This window comes from Pomacea canaliculata, linkage group LG2 (assembly GCF_003073045.1).
Source record: "Pomacea canaliculata isolate SZHN2017 linkage group LG2, ASM307304v1, whole genome shotgun sequence".
In the NCBI taxonomy this organism is placed as follows: domain Eukaryota; kingdom Metazoa; phylum Mollusca; class Gastropoda; order Architaenioglossa; family Ampullariidae; genus Pomacea; species Pomacea canaliculata.
Window position 1 is genome coordinate 14,867,554 of NC_037591.1, and position 20,180 is coordinate 14,887,733.

Sequence of the window (20,180 nt, forward strand, 5' to 3'; positions counted from 1 at the left end):
TAATATTACAATGCTTCCTTACAAGGATAGACAAACCCTTTAGTTCCCTTGAATGTCCACGTGGCTTTCAGATAACAGAAAAGAAAGTTGGTTTATACGATACTCACCAAATGTTAGTTCCTAATCAAGTACATCGCTTCTGAGTGTGTTCCTTCTCACATTAGCATTTAAAAATAATTGGCTGGTAAGCTCTAATAAATAGTTGGCTGGTGATTATTAGTAAATAATTGGCTAAGGTACATTACCACTAACTCCTCTTTGATATCCTGTTTCCTGTTTTTTCCCCCTCAATTAATATTTTAAAACTAACAGATGCAAAAGAATCCATCCTAAAGAATACCATCTAGGCTAGGATACGAAGTACTTTATTTCTTATTTCGTTGTTGTATCTCAAGTCCACTCTGTTTCTGACTGAAATGCTTATCGTCTACAAAACAGAAATGAGTGCCTCAGCATCAAAACGCATGCGTGCAAATATTAAGTGCATGTTAACGCATACGAAACACGGACTGATTCATCATGAACATGTGTTATCTTTCAATAAACATTTTACACACGAGAAAAACCAGGTTTACCCAGGTTTGGTCCTGACACAAACACTGGTATTGGCGGCTGGACTTAAACTCCGGCTCTGACTCACCTGACGACGGTGGCTGCCAAGATTGTCTAGCTGGATGAGTGCCGCCAAGAGAGAGATGAGTGTCAAAGAGACTTTTTCTCCGGCATCACGTGACGACGGCATTCGATCTGAGACCGGACTGTGTTCACCTCGTCTGACAGATGTTACAGCCCGGCGGCCGTGGGAGGTAAGGTCAAGAACCTTCTGTGTACACATGGAGCATGCAATACTAGGAAGACAGATTTTGTATCTTCTCTCTCTCCACACAAACAGGCAATAGTTTCACTTGCTTCAAAATGCTCCTTTGATCTTAAGCTCTATTCTTCCTTGTTTATCGCACGACCATAGCTGTTAAAATTTATTTTGAAGCTATTAAGAACTTCAAAAAAGTGTTCTTTCTTCATATTTTGTTATCAATCTTAATCTGTCATTCGTCTTGAGTATTTTTCAGAAATGTGTTCCCACAGTCCGTTGATGGTATCCATTAGCAATATTTTTATTACAGTTATTATCGAATAAATGTATTACTTTCTAATTAACATTTTCTTGTAATATATTTTATTCATGATACCTACCTTTCGACAAATGTTTTCGAACATAGGGCGTGGCAGCTGTTGAATAGTTTACTTTACACCTGATAGGCTGATAAATATAGTTTATACCAGTCTCGTATGTGTAGGTCTGTATCCTGTTCACTACTTTATAAAATGAGAGGAGCGGGGCGACTGTGAATCATTGCACTACAGGCCACCAGAGACAGTCATGTGGCTGTTTACAGGTGAGAGTTTATGAAGTTTATGTAGGTACATACGCGCATTCATGGATACCTTCGTACGTATTTAGGTACGTTCAAGTACAAAACCCAGCAAAGGCATGTACAACAGTCAAGAAGAAGAACAACAACAACAGCAACAACAACAACAGTAGAATAAGCTTAAAACACTATCATTTTATCTCTGAAGCTTTCTACTCCATACTTTCATCAATATTATTATCTTCGTTGTTTTCAATTGACAGCGTCGTCTTTCCAGTATTGACCTTTGCTCTCTCACAGGTGCAGGGCTGCAGCTTTTCTCCGTCATCATTACCTGTCTTCTATTTGGTGCGAGAGCCCAAGGTGAGTGCACGAACTAGTTTTGATTCACTAGGTGAAGAAGTCTCGACTTACTTTTACATATCATACAATAAATGTCTGCATCAGTTTGTAGTTACACTTGTGTAGTGTATCGACTTACATAAGGTGTTTTTGTTGCTGTGTTTTACCGGTTAGGTTTCTTAAGCAGATGTATGTAAGATATCCGAGATGCCTTTTGTTTCATTTTAGGAAATGATACCTAGTTTGGAAGAAAAGATAAGCATTTCCTGGGCTGTAAAGAACAGATGAAGTGTCTTTATAACTAAGGATGTGTGTTCTGAATCATCACAAGTGTGCCGGTTTCTATTCTATCTGTAGTCGCAATTTCTGTATGGAACTGAAAAAGGAAAGTTAGAAAAAAGAACGGTAGATGGTCATTTGGGATTGAATTATACATATTACGTTTTGAATTGCTACCGCTTAAAACTTTTGGATTCGAAGAAACCTGTCCTCCACTTCGCTTTTGTCACAATCCACGAAAACGTGTTCGTGACCCAACAAAGATCTGGCGGCCTTGGTGCACTGTCCTAGAGCTGTGCTTGAGTAAATCAGCGGTTGTTTTTCAACCCTCAAATTTAAACAGAAACGATTCCAACATTCAAGTCCCAATTTCTTTTCTACTTATATTTTCTTTTAAAGCAGAGGGATACCGAACACAGAAGCTACACAGCGCAACCCAAGCGCATAAAACCAGAGACTACAGAACAAACAGAAAATGAAGTAGAACCGACTTTTTCGGTCTGCAAACAGAAAAGAATGTAAAATCCTGTCCTGTGTAAACAAGAATTCGTGTCTCAAAGGCCATAGAGATCTTTGATGGCTCCCCACTTGCCAGTGTTATTGACATCACAAAGACACAGAGGTGTTTTGGGGAAAGAGAGAAAAGTCTAGTCAAAGGTGTTGACACTCCTCGGTCTGTGTAGTCAATGCTTCTTTTCTCGGCCTTCACCGGGTTGCCATGGTGGGCTTTATCTTTTATTCACTTTCTTTTTCACTGATTTGTAACGATATAAACAAAATTTCTTTTCGAGATTCTTTATTCTGCCACCTTCAAAGGGGTATTGAGATATTCAGAATATAGGTTCACACAATTCCTTTCTTAATAAGTAGTATGTAGTATACGAGTGACTTTGTTCATTATTTAAAAATTATGTGAGGACTTTTTAATTTGTTGTCAATGTACCATTTCAGTTTCGTTTCTTTCATCATTTCAGTTGAAAATGACGTGCGACTTGTAGACGGCCCCAATCCTTATGAAGGACGGGTGGAAATTTTCAAGGATGGAGTCTGGTTGAGTGTCTGCTCTTCCTACATCCCGTATTACAGCTTTGTGAGCGTAGTCTGCAGACAAGCAGGGTATCCAGCGTGAGTAGTCCTTAGGTATAGTGCCCTTCCTCTAGTGTCTTCGTACTCAATTTTATGTAGGCGATAACAATATCAAATATAAATCAACTGTTTATTCTTTTCATAAAGGGCAATGCAACGGCATTTAACTAAATAATTAATCTTAATTTGCACACAAAAGCAAAGAGTGTACGTATTAAGTACGAGCAATGCAGTTGTTACGAGGAAGCAATGCAAACTACATTTCAAAGTATTTACTGTTTACAATAAACTCAGGGATATCAAGCGGAGTAAGTTGTATGCACACGCCTATCCTGCTTCACAGCTGCCGCAAGTGTTTTGTGACTATTTTGCTAACAAGATTTCGGACATTAGATCATCGTTGGACTCGATATTGGACTCTTCCCTTACATCCCAGCTAGACAACTCCGCTCGTCGTCTGATGATCGTATCCTTACTCTTCTTGTCACCAAAACAACATATGGCCAAAGAATTTTTAGTTATTGTGCAGCGAAACAATGGATCTCTCCCTTTCCATATCCGCCGCCTACCTTCTATTGAATCCTTTAAACGTCCACTGAAAACGCTCCTCGTCCTTCAACATTACTTCTAACACCCTTTGCCATCATGCTAGTCCTTTTTCACACCCTTTCTTTTGCATTATCGTGTTACTCTCAGCTCTTGTTCTTGGTTTTTGGCTTTTCTTTGTGTTTTCTTTATTTGATTTTATTCTTCGTGTAATACAGTTGTTTATTCTTTTATAGTTCATATGTTATTTGTTTTCCTGTCTCTCGTATGCTGTCCATGTTTCGTTCTTGTTCTTGCGCTAAGAGCGTGCTCCTTAGAAGTGTGAGTATGCGCTTTACAAATTTTGCATTATTATTATTATTATTATTATTATTATTATTATTATTATTATTATTGATCGTGTGTTTCCAGCAATGGCGCTGCTCTGTACTACGCCAACTCTTACGGCCAAGCTCCTGGAGAAATACTGAAGCAGTACATTTACTGCAACGGACAGGAAGCCTCGCTGTCAAACTGTAGTTTCTCACCACGTGACCAGAACTGTGACCCCCAATATACACTTGGAGTCAGCTGTGACACAGGTCTGCTAACATAGAAATGCTACAATAAACACATAAACATGCTCTCTGCACACTCACCTAGTCTGGTAAGCCCATTCATGCCACAAATTCTCGCACAGATATTTACAGACGGATGCACACGTGCAGACAAGACTGTTTTCGCCAGTAGGTGTCTACACATTCCTGTACGTATGCAGTCTACCACCCACTCGCTCATAAATTTCTCACCAAAATCTTCTATTTACTTAGCTCTGCAGAGTATATATACAATTACAACAGAGCGAGAAATAAGTAGTAGATACCATACTGCTTGGATATCTTGTTCTGATTGGCTTTTTATGTTTCAGGTTTGTCGGAGGTGCAGACAGTTCGTCTTGTCAACGGCACATCTCAGTATGAGGGGAGGGTAGAGCTTTTCAAGTCAGGAGTTTGGGGAAGTGTCGTAGAACAGTACACCAGCTACGTGCGACCATTCATTGCTGCCAATATTGTCTGCAGAACTTTATTTGGATCTAGGTACATATCCGAACATTTGTTTGTGATCCGAACATTCGCTCTGTGCTTTTCTTATATGATTATGCACTATTGTTTTGTGTTCTTACATGTATAGATATATAAAGTAGTTATCATGTGTCTGGAAGAATCTTTCACTTGCGGCTTTTTGCAATTCTTTTTTGTTTGGTTAGTGGCTAACAGACCAGACTAAATGAAGATGCGAAATAACTTACATATCAAGACGCACAGTTTTATTTACACATTCCAATAATGTTTTATAAATATGTAAATGGATGGAAATTTGATAGAAACAAAACCTATGTATTAAAGAAATTATAAATTTTTTTTGTTTAGCGCATAGTAGGACTGTGACTAGAGTTTTTACTTACACAAAGTAAAAAAATGCAAATATAGTTTTTGGGGTATTTTGTGTACAGCTATGGTGGATCAGTTGTGCCTACGCAAGAGGCGGCTCTACGATTTGGTATCGTCAGAAGAAGACCGATACACATGACCAACCCTGTGTGTGAAGGAAATGAGCAGAGCTTACTTAACTGCTCCTATTCTACTGGACAGTACGAAACACTCGAAAGCAGTCTTTCCCTTGTGTGCAAACAAGGTAAAATGTTTGTCTTTATAAATAATTTGCAGTGCCAAGCAAAAGGTAATCAAAACTGTTTTTCTAAAAATTGTTTTGATATTTTTATGTACTGTAATTCAGCGAAAGGTTTGCTTATTCCAATGACTGCCAGTCCAGAACGCTCTTGCACAGCAGACAAAGATTATTCTAAAAACGTTTCACCCAGTTGATTTATTTACCTTTTTATAGTAATATTTGCTTGTTAGCAGAATTTCCTAAATCTACGATATTATTATTATGAAGATCATTAAACGTCTTAAAATGTGTGAATTAAATGGCATATAAAAAAATTAGGAGTAGCTGGTAGAATTATTATATGTGGGAAGCAAACAACTCAAGAATGGCGAATTTAAACTGGCCTCAGCATCACACACATATTTTTGCCATTGTATTACAATGTATAACATGTCTTCAAGCATTGTTTACTAATGTGTTTGATTTCGCTGCTCTAGTTCCCGAAGGATGCAACGGTTATGTTGCTGCATCAACCGGAACCATTACGTCACCTGGGTTCCCCGAAGGCGCAGTGTACGTCAATGACACAGACTGTGTGTGGAAGATCGTCAACAAAGCTGGAAGGATCCAGCTGTCCTTCACTAATCTTCAGATCAATACTTCACTGACAGCATCAAGGAACATACTCCAGGTATGTTCTGTTCATTTAGGTTTACTTCCATATTAATAGAACGTTGGTGGTTAATGATATTCAAACGGGTGTTTTGCTGTTTTATTTTGTGATGACAACTGTCATAAGCATGCCTTTCTGCACTGTTGTTGCAGATTTACATGTATTTTTTTAAAAAATACCGTCAGTTGATAGACAAATCTCTTATAATCCTTCTGCTAAGTCTATGTATCAACTTTTTGCAGATATGTGTGCATGCGGTTGGTGTAATTGTAAAATCAACCAAAATATCTCTTGTTATCACTGTATGAATACTTCTTAAAAAAAAATCCAGCAGATCGCTAATGTGTCTAAACGATAGGCATGGGTAGAATACATATATAAGTCTATAACTGAATGTGCATCGTGTCGCATGATGTCTGACACTGTCATTGCCCTACTACATCTCTTGACAGTAAACAGTTCGGATATTTTGCTTGCGGCTAATCGTTTTTACATTCTGTTATATCCTAGGTGATAAACAGTGATTCTTACAACTCTTTAGCCTACGTACAGAGTCCTGTCACCCTGGGCACATGGCAGTCCTCTGGAAATGCACTTTATGTGTGGAACCGAGCTCAGTCTGGAACGAAAGGAATTCAGTTTCAGGCTTCTTGGGGTAAATTTGCTTTGGCAGAAGCCTTAGCATCGTTGTCCAAATTTGTACAAAACAGATAAAGTATATGTTTAAAATAGCAGGACATGACAACAAAATGCAAAGCATAATATAATCCAAAGGAGCTTACAAAGTCTCATAAACAATTACTATTAAGCTCTTCTGATGGTAGTGAAAATTGTAGTAAAATATTAATAAAGCAACCTGATGCTACTTGATATGATTGACTATTCTGTCTGCAGATATTCCCCCTTGTTTTCAACGACTGAACAACAGAGGTACCATCCAGTCACCAGGCTACCCAAACCAATATCAGCCGAACTTAAACTGCACGTACGAAATCGCGAAAAGAAAAGGCGTTCGGATGAGATTTACATTCTACGCCTTCGCTCTTGGAGCAGAGCAAGATGGCGTGTGTCGAGATGCTCTAGAGGTCAGACCATTTGATGCGCTACTTTAATATGCTAGGTTCCATATGAACTGATTAAATATGTATCAGGACCATATCCATGATTCCATTTTCTTATTATGGTATGAGTCTAATTAGTTCTATCAGTATCGTTTGTACACTTGAACATTTGTGTTTAAGTCAAGAATAAATGCGTTTTTGACTTTACAGATATTTGACGGCGACTCCTTCTCATCACCGAGTGTTGGAGGCCCGCTCTGTGGAACAACCAGTCCGTCTGACCTGACAACCACCAACCAGACCTCAACAACAGTTCTTGTCAGGTTCACGTCGGATGCTGTCAACACGTCTGTTGAGCGAGGATATTACTTTTCCTGTTATGAAGTGGAACCAGGTAACTTTACAGATCCCAAGATAACAATGATAAAATACAAGACTTGAAATGGATTATATTTCAGCGTCTTTTCAGAACGACGACTTAACTACGACCCTGTCCTGACCATGTGTGTATAACGTGTGTCTGCAATTTACTTTGTGTATGAGTGTATGCTGTAGAAGTGAGCGTGTCTGTTATAGGCCAATATGAATGCATGGTTGTAAATGATTAGTCTATGTATGATTTATGAAAAGAAAATCTTTGGAAAGGCGCTATATAAATCATCCTCATCATCAGTATTATTTATATTTTACAAGCGCAGACATAGTAGGTACATAAACCACAAAAAACTGTTACAAATAAAGAGAAACATACAAACAGACAACAGGGATTCACTGTGTACAGATCCAATCAGACCTGGTAATTACACTCAGGACAGCGGTACTTTCAAAACTCCCGGCTACCCAAACGTCTACAACGGCGAAGAGGACGTCATCTGGACCATCACCACCAAGCCCTACAAGACCATCACACTCTCCTTTCAGGACGTTCAACTTTTGGGATGCTGTCTTAATTATATTTCAGTAGGTTAAAATTTATTTCACTCATGTTTCTGCTTGCGATCCTTTTCACTTTGGAAATTGTGTATCTAATGAGATCCGTTTGTCTCCTGGCTTTAGCAAGGATATCTTTTCCATGAGAAAAGCAGAGAATGGCCGGTTTATTTGTTAATTTATAACTGACATAACCAGGAATGATTTCAGCTGGGTCTTAAGCAAGTTTGAAACCATATAAACGTATGTGCATATTATCTAGCAATAAAAAAATAATAATGGGAACATAGCTCGCAGCATTACGAACAAGACAGATCGCACTCTCTGCGCAAACCAATAATGATAAATGTAAGATAACAGCCAGAAGACAGTGAGATACGTATAGACACACTGAACAACATAAAGATGAAGTAGAACGTAAAGCAATGGATGAAGGTATGAAGGGATGTAGGTACAGTAAACAGTGTCAGATAAAGTCGTTACATGATGGTTATATATATTATATATATATTACTGTCTAAGATCACTTCCAGCATTACCTTATTCGGATGATTAATCAGATTATCATCTGGGCATTGACTCACGTTTCCCTTCTGTAGGATAAGGCCTTCACTCTAACCACTCTGCTCTCCCCTTTACATGTGTTCTCCAGTGCTCATTCTATAATCTACAGATTAAGTTTTTTCCCAGCTGTTTTTTAACCCATACGCATTCTCCTACCTACAATTTCTGTTTGGGTATAGGTGACCGACATCCCATGGTACAGGTACACTTATATTTATAGTACGGGTACAACTTCGACGATCATCGCTGACGGAAACAGTCTTGAAATTAAACTGATGTCTTCGCTGGATAATGGTCTGAACAAGATCAGGGCTTCCTGGACAACAGGTTTGAATAACGTATCGTTTAAAACACAGCATAAAAATAATTGTTTAACATTTGACAGAAGGTTATTACCGAGGGATATTCACGCTTAAGCTGTGGTGGCAAACAGAGTACGTGATTACTTTCAGTTTATCTTATGGACGTATGGCTGCTAGTTGTTGTAGTCTGTATAAGCTGTGTATGTATGTATTGTTGTGTCGCTATTCTTATTTGTACCTGTGACGAGCCGTAAGTTTTCCAGCAGTAGTGCTTTATAAAAACGTTTATTTGTATTATTATTGTTCCAAGGGGCATTTGTTTCAAACGACACACATAGCAACAAAAGGTGACCCGCAACCACAAAAGGAGTTCAAGCTAGAAAACTTGAGAATTAAAAAATATTACATAATGAAAATCTACAGGTTTTACATCTTTTTTGGTACGAAATTATCCTTCTAGTCCAAGGTTTGAATACGTTATACAGGTTAGAAGTGTACAATCACGATATCAGCCATTTTAATAAAGCTGGATAACTGTCTCACTATAATGATAAAATACATATATCTGTACTTTTTACAATAAAAAGAAATGTGCATAACTTGGCGTGACTGATCGCCGTGGGGTATCTTCATTAAAATGTCTTTCAAGACCATATATCACTTTTATTTTTACCCAACGGTGTACTTCCCTACGAGTTTCATGACAAAGAAAATAATTTTCACAAACAAAATGAAACTCCACCAAGTTGGTCCTACTCACCTCTCCGGACTCTGGTACTCTCGGTGGCCGGTCATAGCTGTATACATAGGAACAGTTTATTCTACGATTAGAAAAGTAGAGTGTTACATTTTCAGCTAATTGTTACTGTTTGGGGTTTTTATCAGAATGTCGACAAGTCTTCCAGAATCTCAATGGAACCATTAGCTCCCCTAATGACCCGGAGTTTAACTCGTCATCAGCAGACTGTACCTACATCATTAGACAACAACCAGGCTACTACATCAGGATACAATTCTCGTCGATCACTTTTGAAAGAGATGCAAGATGCAGGAACTTCATAGAAGTGAGTTGGAGAAAAATTATATCTACATAAATGTATATCTTACTATTTTTTATGAAAAGCTTCGCTCACATCTTGGAACATTTTGTGTCATTTTTATAACGGTATCTTCTAGCAATTTACTGCATTGGTTACTGATTGAAATACCTAGACAACTTAAACTCCAATTTTATTTAAAGTTTAAAACAATTAGTAAGCATCTGACATTTTTAAAAAATCAATTAGTGCTCAATATGGTAGTTTGATGAATTTATAAATAAGAAAGAAATTGTTTGGCAATTAAGAGTTTCTTATATTGCATTATGATTAGAAGACATTTATCCTGCAAATGTTAAAAATAAGAGTTACGTATCGTTTTACTTAAGTTTTGAACATAGTTTCTAATTCCGTATTTTAATGTATTAAGGTTTAAGCGTAAGGGGTTTTAAGAACTGTTTGAAGAGGTCTAGATTTTAGAAAATAAATCTGAGGGACAGAACGTAAAGGCGTGCCGTTTTGACCTAAAGGTATAAATATTAATTGTTATGAGGAAAATCATTTGACTCACCTTTGCACATATTTACGTTTCTGGTTTCACATGTTAAAATGTAAAGTTTTGATTTTGTTCAGAATATTCGTCAATTTTTTTGTTGTTGATTAGATCACGTATATACGTCCCTTCTAAGAAACCTTCGCTTTTCCCCATCGAATGGCTATATAAATTGTCCTTTACCAACAGCAAAAGCGATAAATGAATATATTTCAGATACATGACGGCAGCACAGAGTTTTCCCCCTTACTCGGTGAAAAGTACTGCGGTCTGTCACTTCCGCCACCTTTGACCTCCACACAGAACATGGTGTTCATGAAGTTCAACACTCAGACTGGATCCAACAACTTTAGTCTGACGTACTCCTCGCACCCAAAAGGTAATTCACACAATCAGCACAATGGAAGCTGCCAAATGATAATTAACAAATAAAGCAGCGGGTCATCTTCGTTATTTTTATCCATCTTAGTCTTGCCATATATTCTCAAGCTATACTCAAATTCCACTTTCCTTTTTAGCTTTAAAATGTTAATGCAGACGTGCAGCAACAATGTTTTGTAACAACAAGAAAAACTAACACATCTTAACGAAATTTGTATTACGCACCATTAACTCTAAGTTTACGTTTATACCTTTCGAGGGTTAACTTTCTATGACCTTTTTCGGTGAGCCCGGGGATTATTCTTACGCTAGCATGCACTCGCTCCTTTCACCTTCCCAACAACAAACCCTCGCTCACTCGTTCATTGGAGAGGGGGGACACGACTGAGTGAGCGGTGACGTGCTGACGGCTGAAAAGATGACATTCCTTTGTTTGAAGAGTAGTCGCATACCATGATATTCACAACATTCGTATTTTTACTGTTCAGAATGCTCCCAGAGTCTGCTGACAGACAGCGAAGGAAGCTTCACGTCGCCTGGCTTCCCTCTTGGGTATCCTAGCAACACCTACTGCGTGTGGACCATCACTGTCAACGACAACAAGGCTGTCATCGACCTGACGTTCGACGACTTCTCTGTCGGCTATGTAGGAACTCAGTGCCAGTATGCCTTCGTCAGGGTCTACGACGGAGCAGTAGTCGATGCAGCTACCGTGATGACAACGTGAGTTTACGACGTGAAGGTGTTCTATGTTTATCAATGCTACTGCTGTTTTGTCCTCTAGCTGCACGAACTGGTCACAATTTCAATTTGATTAACTAAGTTGCAAACCTTTAGCACGAACTTTATGCTGTGGAATCCCCCTTTTCTCATTTGAAACACGTGACTCGCTGACCCGGTCAAGAGGAGGTTACGCTCTCAGTGTGTACAGTGACATCCCGAATTGAAGTACTTCTCTTCTTCATAGCACTCGATGTCTGACCTCTTCCCTGAAAGGTCATGTGCGCAGGAGTCGTGCACAGTCTACACATTTCTACAAGAGATATAAGTGTGGTTGATCAGACCATGAACAAATGCAGTCTATTCGCAAAACGATAATCGTTGATGATAGTCTCCTTCAAGTTTGCTATCTCCCTCTGATTCTCCAGCAGGTTCGACAGGTTTTTTTCTTCAATTTTGTCTTGTACGCAATAATTTTTTGACCATCGTTCACTGCAAATCAGTGTAAATTGGTGATCGCAGAATTCTTGAAGATATATTGGAATGTAACCAAGACCAACAATCTTTCCTAACTGTACATTAAGCGTTATTCTCATTCCAAAGACGACGTGCACATGTGTTACAGTTTGTGTGGAACTACTCTGCCACCAAAGATAAGGTCAACTCGAAACAGTCTGACAGTCGTGCTCAACGTCTTCGGGCCCCTGTCCAACGCCAACGGCTTCCGGGCGTCATACATGGCGAGAAGACTAGACGGTCAGTCTGGCAGCCCTTCTGTATTACTATATCTGGAACGTTAATGAACCATACATTATATCTGATTATATTTTTAGCATCACACAAGGTATTTGATATATTCGTTTTAGATGTGTATAAAGTCATCACATGAAACGAGCAATTTCATCGTTGTCGACTAGCTAAACTAGATGTTAACTGCCTTAATCTACAACTCTTGCTACATAAAGATCAAGATGGAAGTGTTATGTTCACTTGTATGTGACTGTGAACATATTAAGAGCTCGCGCGCGCTTGTGTATTGGATTGTTCGTTCTTCTCTGAACGCTTGCACGTGTGGTAGCCGCGTGTTTATAACTCCAGTTTTGTTGTTCATCTGTTTCAGGAGGACTCCCAAAAGGTAAAATTTCATTTACATCGCTTAGTCTTTAACAGGAAGTATAAGAAAACTTGTCTTTACCTCTTTAACGATAACTGTAAGTTACTTTTTGCTCCAAAACTTTCTCTCTGAGCACCACCGTGCACATGAAGTATGAGCCATTGATGCCGAAGAGTTTACTTGAATTTCTAGATTATGTCGAAATCTTTACAAACGAAACTATGTTAGAGAACGAACTATGAAATTCTTACAATATACAAAGGATACAAATTCTGGGAAGAATGTTCCTTAACCGTATATTCCAAAGTAGCATCTTTGCATTTTCAGGCCTCTATCCATACGGAGCCAGTGCAGGCGATGGGATACTCGGACAATCGTTGTTTGAAACCCAGACGATAACTTTTCAAGATGACGGATTTCCGTTTGGAGAGAATGAACTCGACGCAGTCAACGTAAGCCATTAAATAATGTCTGCATATTCACAGTATCTTGGGTCTCTCTCACTGTTAAAAAAACAAAACAAAACAAAACTAGCTTGACCGTCTGACACAAAGAAGTCATCTGGTTTCGAAATCTTTGAGATTTCACCCAAAATTTCTTCTCGCCCACCCCCCCCAAAACAAACAAACAAACAAACAAACAAACAAACAAACAAACAAACAAACAAACAAACAAACAAACAAACAAAACAACTTAGCTTTTGAAAATAGTAAGCTTAATTTCAATGAAATCCAGTTACAGTTTAGTACCAGATAGCAAAAGAAGTAATTCCTTGTGTTTTATTAAATTTTGTTTGAGTCTGTCCCTCTTTACTCGTGTCTTGTTTATACACCCAGAGCTGCTGAGATGTGGTTAGAGATGTATGAGACCTTTTTTATTTACAACTATTTTACAAGAATAATTTTAGGCCAGGAACAATTGAGCGCTGCAAATGTTTAATGTTATAACTGGTATTGATGGCTGTCTTGATTGTTGACACTTTTTTCAGGTGGGTAGGGATGGAATCTTGTCTTTTGAGAAGGGATCCGCATGGCCGTGGTTTGACTCCACCCGCAAAGTGGTCTGTGCATATTGCACCTACATCAGCAATGAGCAAAGTAAAGGAATATCAAAGCTTTTAACTAAAGTAACGAAATTTAAAACTAATTGCTGAAAGGAATGAGATGTTTCGTCGAAGCTTCCTTCTTTGTATTTTATTGTTTGGAAAAAAAGTAAGGAAAAAAATAAGTAAAGAAAGTAACACTAGTAATAATAATAAGGAGAATGTGCAATAATTTGCAGAATTATTTCAATCCGTAACACATATTACTATATTAATTTAGATGTATATTAATTTCATAAAATATAGTCAACACACGATTACGTGCAAGAACCCCCCAAAAAAAACTCCATTTTTAAATTGTTGTAGGTTTAAGTCAGTATATTTATCACCAAAGTTCACGCTTTGTCTTATCGTACTTATGTATGAACCTTCATGTCTGTCCATTTTATGTAGATGTGTACTACCACCTGTACGATAACACCACAAGAGACAGCGCAGTGCTAGACAAAGCCACGTACGATGTCCAGGATTTCACGGGGTCAGCGACCTTCCAGGCGAGCGCGGTCATCGTGGTCACGTGGGATCGTGTACAGCAGTACTTCCCGTCTGTCGACTACAAACCGACTAACGTAAGGCGACGTCTTCTGAAACCCTGGCATAGATTAGTTTTCATTTCACTTATTTTCTTTCCGTCTTGTTTCCCTCCATCCTGCTTGTCTTTATCTGTTGTAAAAGTTCATGCATGCGGACTCCTGTACACGTGCACAGTCACAGGATTAGGTAAGTACTCGCACAGACAAGCATGCACATGAAATATACACAGGGAGAAAAATGAAAACATACAAAGCTAATTATTAAGATTTATATCAGCCGCATCTATAAACCATGGCAATAATTTTGTCACACAGATGGGTGACGCCACGTTTCAAGTGGCTCTGGTCACCGACTGGTCAGAGTCTTACGCTCTGGTCCAGTACCGGGTGGGTCACATGACCTGGCGATACCCAGGCCTCTGGTACAGCATTCAGATGGGAGTCGCTAAAGGAGAAGTCACAACATTCCAGCCAAACGTGTATTCTGGAACTGAACTGGCCTATGAAATCGACTCGTACTTCGGAAATACTGGTCAGTCTTTAAGAGGGAGTTGGAGACTTTAACTAACGGAGCGATTTATCAATGGATCGGGTCTAAATAAGAACGAGAGAGAAAGAGAGAAGGTGAATGAGTAAGCTGGACAGGAGACCAAAAAATAAAAACCAACAATAGGGAGAAAGAATGATGAAAAAACTTAATTACTAGAACACAGTCACTAAGTTATTTTAAAATAGAAGTAACAACGAGAAGGTCGTTTATCAAAAAGATTAACAGGGATCACGAAAAAAGGATCGCTATCACAAAATGATTCAGACATTCCTGATTACATTTCAATGTTTCGACCCTCTGTCTCCTGATCAGGATACAAAGGTTACTGGGTATACCAGTTAGGAAAGATCCCAGCCAGCTACACCAAGACATGCCAAGCCTGGCTTCGTAGGAACAAGAACCTGAAAAAGCAGAGAGAGGCAGGTTTTGCCGCCCTACCCAAGTGCCCCTGCTCCAGGAGAGGCATTTTCAGAGGTGTCGTCAACCAATGGAGGTTTCATCGCAGGGACGAGAAGAACTACTTCGAGTGCTTCATCCTCAACCTGGCTCGCACAGGAGAGTTCGCTCCCTTTGGGAAGGTCTGTATGGAAGTCCAGAGATGACTTATAAGGCTATAGGTCTATTGGATATGCTTCGACTTCCTTCTGTAGGCGATCAGCGATACCGTCATGCACATATATGTGTCTGAAACATTAGACAACTGTAAAACGCATGATAATTCTTTATAATGTTCAGTACATGTGTTGAGCATACAATAGAATAAAATAGGGTTCTTCTTTTTTTACATATACATTTACTCCTTAATGAGAGTGTACATTAAAACAAACACTTTTGCTTTTTGTTTTTGTCCACATTTAAGCAATGATTATTTATCTCTAGACATAAGAAGTCGTGTAATCTTATTTATTTTGTATTTGGAAAAAGGTTGAACAAGTTGTGGCAGTTTTTTATGTAATAATATTATCATCTTTCTGATGTGAGAGTGTTTTGGGATAACGCCTGCACGGAAAAACATAATTTTAGACGTTTTTGCCTTTTAACGTATTCAGCTCAAAACCTGACTTTCTGTGCAGGAGTGCTGCTACTCGACCAACCCTCTGAAGCCAGACACACTTGACATGCTCATCACATCTCCACCTTTTGCCGGGGCGGCGCTGGCCTTTAACCCTTTAGTCTTCGCTCAAGGGAAGCTGTACGACTCTGAGGACAGGATCCCACACGTTGCTTGTTGTGAGCACGGGACAAACAAACAATGTCGTCGCTACTACAATCTACGACCCATCGGAAAATGCGACCCCAATCCAGCGATACAATGGAGTGAGTGAATTATGAATCTTGATAAAACTTTCTTATAGAGTAACCTTAGTATGTAAAAGGTCGATCCTATTGAACAGAGTAAAATGAGGATCGGGAACGATCTTTTTTTCGATAGGGATTGCGGAGTAGAGTATAGAGTTGAGAGCCATTAATGAACTGCTTTTAATAAACTTTGTAATAGGGATGTTTAATCGCATACTTTGGCATAGGTTATAATGAGTGTCTTAAGCTCTGAGAGCATGCTCTTTCGTGAGTGTGATTATGCGCTACATAAATCACACGTTGTTTACTATTACAGTGGAACCTCGGTTAACGAACTTAATCCGTTCTGGAAAGTTGTTCGTTATCCGAAATGTTCGTTATCCGAAACAATTTTTTCCATAAGAAATAAAGGAAATAGATTTAATTGGTTCCCAGCCCCTGTTGACTCGCTAATATTTGAAATTTACAGGCTATATAGGTATTTGTTTTAATGAGAACAGCTATAATGCGATATAAATGGAGTTAAATAAACATAAAAACATTAACGAAAGCATTTAAACATCAGAAAACTTGCGTTTTGACGGCGTGGTTGGAAGCAGGTGTGGGGAGGAAGTGGTGGAATTAGTGCTTTGATTCCCCCTCCATGAGCACACGTGACATCATAAAATCGTGGGGTGACTTCCATTTTCTGTAGCTTTGAGGTTAAAGGTAAAACTTGTCCAGTGTCTGTTCCTTCTGTCTTTTTTGTAAAACTCTTCGGTAATACGACATCACATATCCGACAGACGCATGCCACCTTCATACTTTGAAATCATTTTCTTTTTCAGTTCATTTGTTGCCCTCTTCCTTGTCATTACCTCGCTACTATTAATTGCTTTTAATCTTCTTTGGAGCCATGATTGAGGATTATCTTATTAAAATAAAGCACAACAATCACTAAATAAGAAGAATGCGCACAGATAAGGAACGACCGATCGTAACTGTGTCTCGAGCGCGAATGATGACATGCTGGTCGGTCACGTGTGGTTCACGTGGCTGTTCGTTATCCGAAATTTTGTTCGCTATCCGAGACAAACTTTTAACGAAATTTTTGTTCGTTAACCGAAATATTCGTTATCCGAGGCGTTCGCTAACCGAGGTTCCACTGTATTATTATTATTTCTTAGAACATGACGGTAATTAATGAGACTAGCAAACTTTTATGTGGGTTCAGCTAAGTGATTTAAAACTATGGACAGACGCAGCTCTCGTTCTGCCACTAAGCTTGATGAAACCACTATGCACCCATGTTACCTCTTATGATATAAATCAGCATTGAACATTAACAAGTTGACACCTATCTGCTTAGCAATACAGATCAAACACAAAGTCAGTATTGTGTAATGTACGATTCGGTTTTGAATGGGCGTGCTTTTATTTACATGTATCAGTAAACACGTGATCTTTTGTAAACGATAGTATTTCCTTTCTCGTCAGCTCCCTTGTACGGTGACCCCCAGATAACGACAATGGATGGCAGGAGGTACCTCTATAACGGTCTGGCAGAGATCACGCTGGTCAAAATAAACACGTCAACCGTCAGTTTCACCCTTCAGGCCCGGACACAGAGGGCGGAGCTTCGGCCGGGAACGCCCACCAACGGGACTGTCTTTACGGCGGTCGGGGCGGAGGAAAACGGAGTGAGGGTCTTCCTGCAGATCGACCCCAACACTAATACCAGTAAGAAGATAAATGTGTGTGTGTTCATGCAAGTGAAAGAGTGAAAAACTTGTTTATTGCGCCGGATATTTTACAAGTGGATTAATATAAAGATGTTTTAGTGGCAGACAATTATATATATCATTGATGCGTTTTGTTACTTAATTTAAAGCTTTAAAATAGTGTAATAATAAGTATTCATGTTGTCATTGTTTTGCTCAGTAACATCGCTAACATTTTGGGTGATGGGCTCTAGTTGACCTCGTTTTTCTTGCTACGGATTGTAAATACAGATTTAGTACTCTATTTAGTGCCACAAAATAATATGCAAGGCCATATGAGATTAAGTGAGACTTATTTCTCGTTTTTCTTTCCTTTATTAAGCAGTTTAGCTGTCTAAGGAATTTGATTTGTCTTTCTAGCCCTTATCTTCTGCTTCTTCTACCTTTTAATTTCTACAGAATCAAACTCAGGGTGTAGTCTTTTCAGGCAGCAAGTGAGTAGTACTACACTTCAGTTATTTAGTATCTGCTTGAATTCATATAAATATCGTATATTTTAACAGCTCTGATTATCTACGCCGGTGGTAGAGACTACACCACACGTTTTATGCAAGAGGGAGACAACTTCACTGTTGACGACGGAAGTGTTTTGCTGACGCGAGATAACGACACGTGTGTTGTCAGCTTTCCGTCTGGTGAGTGAAGGTTTTAAAGAAATGTTTTTGTCGTAAATATTTTTAAAATGTTTTTTAAAGCTTATTACTAAATGATACACAATAATATAAACACTCGTTATTTACAATATAAGATATTTAGTATGAAAATCGGATTTGTCGTAATAAAAAAAAGACGACAAAGATCTGTGTTCTTCTAGTACCTTCTTTTTCCTGGGCTGCCAACGTTCATGAACTGCTTTCTTTTCTAATAGATTAATGAAAGATTAGAACGACAGAGAAAAACTTGTAGAAAGAACAAAATTTCCACCTAAACATTATGTGATAAGAATTATTATAGCGTTTTAATACTTTTTACATTCAACTCTTGTCAAGGTATAAGCCTGCAGATTTACATCCGTATGAAAGCCTGGTGATAGGAATTGCCATGCCTCACAACTTCCGGAATTCGACAAAAGGGATGCTGGGAAACTTCAATGACGACGAGACAGACGACTTCATTGTGCCAAGTGGAGAGCGTCTGAACAACAGTTTGAGCGAGCGGCAGATTTTCAACTTGTTTGCCAGCAAATGTAAGATTCACAAAGAATAATACAACCAACCGTACACAGTGTGAATGATTTTTTTGTTGTTGTTTTTTTTTTTTACAAAAATGAAAAGGATAAACGCTGGTAGAAGACTAAATCCTGTCTGCTACGTACCTACCTGTATAAGATAATGTCCAGTGTTCCTGAAGGTCGCCTGTGTCCCTAGGGCTGGTCAACGCCAACAACAGCGTCATGCGATACGAGGCCAGAATGGGTCCAGCGGACTTCTATCGCCAAGACTTTCAACCTGTCTTCCTGGACGAGGTGGACCCGTCTCAACTAACAGAAGCCAAGGTTCTGTGTGGCGCCACCAACATGCCCTGCATCTACGACTTCCTGGCCACTGGAGACCGAAACTTTGCCTTTCAGACGTCAGACCTCCGAAACCTGTCCGACATCCTCATCCAGCAGAGCAGTCAGTAGACATAGAAATGTCAGAGTTAAAGAAATGTTGTCTTGTCTTGACACTGATAGTGCTGATCATCAAATACGCGTGTCACTCTGATATAGACTATAAAATCTGTATTTATGTATATGCAGAGGTTCGGTTAACATGAATCAGATGCCACTGCTCGTGCATTCAACTCAGGCGAGAAGCCAATAAAGACGGGGCGATATGGTTTTTGGTCGAAATGACCGACTCTTGTCTCTTTACGAGCCAACATCAGTTGATTGTTCTTCATAAACCACATTTTGCAGAAGTAGTTTTTGATAAAAATCAGATTCTTTGAGTTACTGTTTGTGCTGGTTCGGACTTTTTGAAAAAAATCAGGTTCACAAATATAACTACCTTAAGAGAGAGTCTTTATCTGCTACTTTACCTGTACATTGATCAGTTGCTCTTACCTGTCTACCACCTATGTTAAACGCACAAATTGAAGAGTAAGTAAGCAAGACTGAGTGAAAGTTAAAACGCAAACAAAACTTGTAATTGGATTTTTAAAGTTTACTTTAAACATTTAATAAATAAACTTGAATTTATAGGTACGTGAAGTTCTGGTTTTGGGAGTAAACGCAGACGCTGTAAGTGATTCTTATTTAATATTGAGGTTATGCTGCACTAAAATTAAAGTTATTTGTCCTTTATTTCTACCTAACCTAAAAGGTTTCATTTTGATTTGTCT

The 20,180-nt window shown here is 38.8% G+C and overlaps 1 protein-coding gene across 1 annotated transcript; it reads left to right on the plus strand.

Moving 5' to 3' along the window:
- The first annotated feature begins 621 nt into the window (after positions 1 to 621).
- On the plus strand, positions 622 to 19,017 carry LOC112554706. Its single transcript, XM_025222679.1, has 27 exons — positions 622 to 806; positions 1,299 to 1,397; positions 1,674 to 1,736; positions 2,969 to 3,119; positions 4,038 to 4,207; positions 4,534 to 4,702; positions 5,119 to 5,300; positions 5,774 to 5,967; positions 6,460 to 6,604; positions 6,844 to 7,034; positions 7,221 to 7,404; positions 7,792 to 7,970; positions 8,684 to 8,831; positions 9,692 to 9,870; positions 10,613 to 10,775; positions 11,266 to 11,500; positions 12,123 to 12,253; positions 12,618 to 12,632; positions 12,939 to 13,063; positions 13,600 to 13,708; positions 14,107 to 14,282; positions 14,562 to 14,778; positions 15,109 to 15,374; positions 15,870 to 16,113; positions 17,572 to 17,814; positions 18,359 to 18,490; positions 18,845 to 19,017. The coding sequence occupies exons 2-27, from the start codon at positions 1,382 to 1,384 to the stop codon at positions 18,883 to 18,885; spliced, it is 4,068 nt and encodes a 1,355-aa protein (XP_025078464.1). The 5' UTR covers positions 622 to 806; positions 1,299 to 1,381; the 3' UTR covers positions 18,886 to 19,017.
- The last annotated feature ends 1,163 nt before the right edge of the window (positions 19,018 to 20,180 follow it).

Bases quoted from the DNA above. Each gene is read 5' to 3' on its own strand.
- LOC112554706 (XM_025222679.1), top strand. The intron at 4,208-4,533 runs GTCTGCTAACAT...TTTATGTTTCAG, and splicing joins TGGAGTCAGCTGTGACACAG to GTTTGTCGGAGGTGCAGACA. The intron at 14,283-14,561 runs GTAAGGCGACGT...TTTGTCACACAG, and splicing joins TCGACTACAAACCGACTAAC to ATGGGTGACGCCACGTTTCA.